At 40.6% G+C, this 5,000-nt stretch overlaps 1 protein-coding gene across 15 annotated transcripts in view; it reads left to right on the top strand.

Annotated features, from left to right (window-relative positions):
- Positions 1-5,000, top strand: part of LOC128700178 (E3 ubiquitin-protein ligase TTC3) — a 323,006-nt gene that overhangs the window by 276,481 nt on the left and 41,525 nt on the right. For all 15 annotated transcript variants that reach the window (XM_070100694.1, XM_070100699.1, XM_070100700.1 and 12 more), the window contains 2 exons: positions 1,542-1,667; positions 2,915-3,182. In XM_070100694.1, the coding sequence (XP_069956795.1) occupies positions 1,542-1,667; positions 2,915-3,182 (394 nt within the window). The remainder of the gene's footprint in view (positions 1-1,541; positions 1,668-2,914; positions 3,183-5,000) is intronic.

Genomic DNA, 5,000 nt, shown 5'->3' with positions numbered 1-5,000 from the left:
TCAAGTGTATTTATAAGTTATTTCATATTTTTTTTTTTTTCTCAACAAGTCGGCCGTCTCCCACCGAGGCAGGGTGACCCAAAAAGAAAGAAAATCCCCAAAAAGAAAATACTTTCATCATCATTCAACACTTTCACCTCACTCACACATAATCACTGTTTTTGCAGAGGTGCTCAGAACAGAACAGTTTAGAAGCATATACTATAAAGATACACAACATATCCCTCCAAACTGCTAATATCCCAAACCCCCTCCTTTAGAGTGCAGGCATTGTACTTCCCATTTCCAGGACTCAAGTCCGGCTATATAAAAATAACCGGTTTCTCTGAATCCCTTCACTAAATATTACCCTGCTCACACTCCAACAGATCGTCAGGTCCCAAATACCATTCATCTCCAGAAATTTAATTTAACTCTTTGATGATGGGTCCCATTGTTCTGTGGCTTTCAAGCCCTCGTTGGTCCAGTAGTACTACACCATGAGCTCAGCTCACTCAGATAAGCTGTGAGGGGTAAATTTAGGCCTAGATATGAGAGAATGGGTCTTTGCAGTGTGCATCATATAAGAAAATCCTGCAGCATGCAGTACATGATGGGAAAAACCTGCGACTGTTTTTGGATTAAATCGGTGACTTTGCAGTGTATTTTTGTATGGCTTTTATGGTTGTATTCTTGGTTTCTTCATCTCATTTGATAGAATGGAAGATATGTTACAGAAATACGTGTGATTTTGATTAATTTAGAGATGGAAAGTAGCTTAAAATTGAGCTCAAAATAGCGAAATTTGCCGATATTCCGGAGTACACATACGACGTCACTCATCCAATACATTTCCATCTGGCCACTCTAATTCATATTTACGATTGCACTGACATTATTTATATAATTATTACAATGATGCAGTAGTCTGTGTAACAGTAACTATTCTATTTTTTGTGGGAATAAAAATTCAATATGGAAAGCAAGCGTAATATGGGAGAGGCCTGGGGATGTGACTAATGGACAGAGTAAAAGATATTTTAGTGCCAGGAATGTCTGCGTCGTTTATTCTCAACCCTCTTTTGAAATTGGCATTTCTTGTATTTTGTATGAAATTGGCCAAATTACAAATTTCTGATCACTTTATTGGGTAGGTTAAATATTTGAATGGTCAGTTTCTTGTACTCAGTCGATAGAATGGAAGACGTGCTAGTGAAATAATTAAGAATTTGGTCAACTGGAATAGTGGAATTGGACTAAAATCGGACTCAAAGTGGGCAAAATCACCGATGCGTATGTTACTGACACGGCAAAATTCACAATAGCTTAATTTCGGCAGTTTTCCATCAAGTTTGAGACCAGGCGCCCCAATCCTGAAAGGGTTAATAATTATTAATTTTGTTGGTAACTTTATTAAGAAGTGGTTAGCACAGGTTTGTCAAACCATTTTCAAAAGTAACCCCTTAATTTATGAAAAATATATAATTTTCATTTTCAGTTCTGTATCGCATTTCTTGAAACTCTAATCCATAGACAAAATACTGTACCTTGAACATTTGCAGGAGGAAGGCAAAAAACTGCTGGGAATGGTGAACCAGGGACGTCCTCTTAATGCTCTGCCCCCAGGGGACCTCAGCATACCTCCTATACCTAGTATCTCTGTAGCACCATTACTTTCTCTTGGACAGGTTGGTATTTAGGTGTTTTAAATGTACACATTATATTTTAAAAGCAGAGCAAATGATAGTGGTGAGGTGCTGTCAACAAATTTTGCTGAGAATAAGAAAATGTTTTGGAGTGAGATAAATAGGTTAAGAAAGCCTAGGGAACAAATGGACTTGACGGCTAAAAACAGACTAGGGGAGTTAGTAGATGGGGAGTTGGAGGTATTGGGAAGATGGGAATATTTTGAGGCACTATTAAATGTTGATGAAGAGAGGGAGGTAGTGATTTCATGCATTGGCCAGGGAGTATAACATCTTTTAGGTGTGAAGAAGAGGCAGATGTGAGTGTGAGGGAGGAAAAATTAAATACCAGATTAGAGGGAGGGAGTATGGAAGAAGTGAATGTGTTCAGATATTTGGGAGTAGACTTGTCGGCGGATGGGTTAATGAAAGACGAGATAAACCATAGAATTGATGAAGGAAAAAAAGGTGGATAGTGCATTGAGGTGTCTGTGGAGACAAAAAACATTATCCTTGGAGGCAAAGAAAGGAATGTATGAGAGTATGGTGGTACCAACACTCTTACATGGGTGTGGAACATTCGTTGTGAATGTCGCAGCAAAGAGGAGGCTGGAGACAGTAGAGATCTTATGTCTAAGGGCAGTGTGTAGTGTGAATATTATGCAGAGAATTCATAGTGTGGAAATTAGGAGGAGGTGTGGAGTTAATGAAAGTATTATTCAGAGGCTGAGGAGGGGTTGTTGAGGTGGTTTGGTCATTTAGAGAGGATGGAGCAAAATAGTATGACTTGGAGGTTTTGTGTGCAAGGGGCTTGGACCTACGGCAGGTATTTGTGAGCGTGTTAGATAAGGGTGAGTGAAGATGAATGGTCTTTAAGACTAGACAGGCTGTTGGAGTGTGATCAGGGTAATATTTTGTGAAAGGGTTCAGGGAAACTGGTTAGCTGAACTTGAGTCCTTGAGACGGAAAGTACAATACCTGCACTTAAAGGAGGTTTTTGGGATATTTCTGTTTGGGATATTTGAACTGTTCTCTCTCTGCAGAGACAGTTAATGTGTGTGAATGATGGTGAATGTGGTTTGCTTTTTTTGGGTCACCCTGCCTTGGTGGGAGATGGCCAGTGTGTTGAAAAAAAAAATATTTTTAATTAAAATTATAAGCTTTGTATAGTATTTTATTATTTTTTAATGCATATTTCAGTCATAAATGTGAAGAAATTTATATAATGGAACACAATTTCTAATTCACAGAAAACCTCAAGGAAGTCGTCACCACTAATTGCTCCGGAAAATAACCAAGAGCTGGCCAAGCATCCCAGCTCCTCTCCTCAGACACCATTGTTACCATTAACAGTTCCTGTTAGTGTAGACCCTCCTCCATCAGTAGGGATACCATTAATTTATCAGTCTTCAGCATTAGAAGGAAATCCTGTCTTCATGCGTAATGGTGGTACTGCTGTTCCCTTTAATTGTGGAGCTATTCCTAAAGGCATTATTAATCAGCCATCCACAACTGCAGGTAGGTATATTCTCTTTCATTACTAATTTATTTACAAATTATATTTCACTTATAGTAATTGTTGGAATAAAAATTGATAGCAGACTGTTAGCAACAGTTGTGCCTAATTTTGTAATGTTCCCTAATTCACTTTCAATAAGATTTTGTCATTTTCTATGTTTAGATATACGTATTCAGAATTGTACTTTGAAAAATTGTAATGTAAGGCTAATAAAATTCATGTACGACTGGGTGGGAACCAAACCCAAGCTCATTTGTGTATGAAGCATGCACCCTACCATTGCACTGTAGTGTTACAATAGAGAAGAATGGTGTTCTTTAGGTTATGTTAGGTGTCACAGTTGTAACATCAACTAAGTTTTTATAGTGCCTTTCCCCCCACTACCAACAGCTCTGATGATAGATCTAGCTCATGTCCCTTCTAAGTCAATGTTAATGCACTAAGAAAAATCATAATGTATGCACACACACACACACACACACACACACACACACACACACACACACACACACACACACACACACACACACACACTCCTCCATACTCACTCTCATCTCCACTCACACACACACCTCCACTCACTCTCCACACCTCTCACACTCACTCACACACTCCTCACACACTCACACTCACCACACTCACACACACTCCACACACACTCCACACACACTCCACACACTCACACACTCCACACTCACACACACTCACACACTCACACACACACACACACACACACACACACACTCACACACACACACACACACACACACACACACACACACACACACACACACCTCACACTCTCACACACACACACACACACTACACACAGGAGCTCGGACTCGACCCCATAACCTCAACTAGGTGAGTACACACACACTCACACACACTCACACACTTTCTCACACACTCTCTCTCTCACACACACACACACACACACACACACACTCACACACACACACACACACACACACAGGGAAAGTAATGGGAAGAACAGAATGAGTCCTTGGATTCACCCAAAGGTGTAGGGAGGCAAAAATTAGGTGTACTAGAGAATGGAAAAGGTACAGAAGACAGAGAACTCAGGAAAATAAAGGGAGATTAGCCGAAGAGCCAGAAACGAATATGCACAGATAAGAAGGGAGGCTCAGCGCAATACGAAATGACATAGCATCGAGAAAGTCAAGGACGGACCCGAAGCTGTTGTACAGCCACATCAGGAGGAAAACAACAGTCAAGGACCAGGTAATCAGACTGAGGAAGGGTGATGGGAATTCACAAAAGAAACGACCGGGAGGTATGTCAGGAGCTCAACACGAGATTTAAAGTATTTACAGTGAAACCAGTAGGACTCCAGGAAATCAGAGCAGGGGGTACACCAGCAAGTGCTGGATGAGGTACATATAACCAAGGAGGAGGTGAAGAAGCTGCTACTGTCTCACTTGAACTTGGCACCTCAAAGGCGGTGGGACCAGACAAGCATCTCTCCGTGGGTCCTTAAAGAGGGAGCAGAGATATTGTGTGTACCATTAACAAAGATCTTCAACACATCATTTGAAACTGGGCAACTCCACGAGGTATGGAAGATGGCAAATGTAGTCCCAATTTCTAAAAAGGAGACAGACATGAGGCAATAAACTACAGACCTGTATCACTAACGTGTATAGTATGCAAGGTAATGGAAGAATCATCAGGAGGAGAGTGGTGGAGCACCTGGAAAGAAACAAGTGTATAATTGACAACCAGCATGGTTTCAGGTAGGAAAAAATTCTGTGTCACAAACCTACTAGAGTTTTATGACAAGGTGACAGAAGTAA

The sequence above is a fragment of the Cherax quadricarinatus genome, chromosome 74 (assembly GCF_038502225.1).
Source record: "Cherax quadricarinatus isolate ZL_2023a chromosome 74, ASM3850222v1, whole genome shotgun sequence".
NCBI lineage: Eukaryota > Metazoa > Arthropoda > Malacostraca > Decapoda > Parastacidae > Cherax > Cherax quadricarinatus.
Note: the sequence above shows the minus strand (reverse complement) of the source record. Positions and strands in the feature narration are given on the sequence as shown.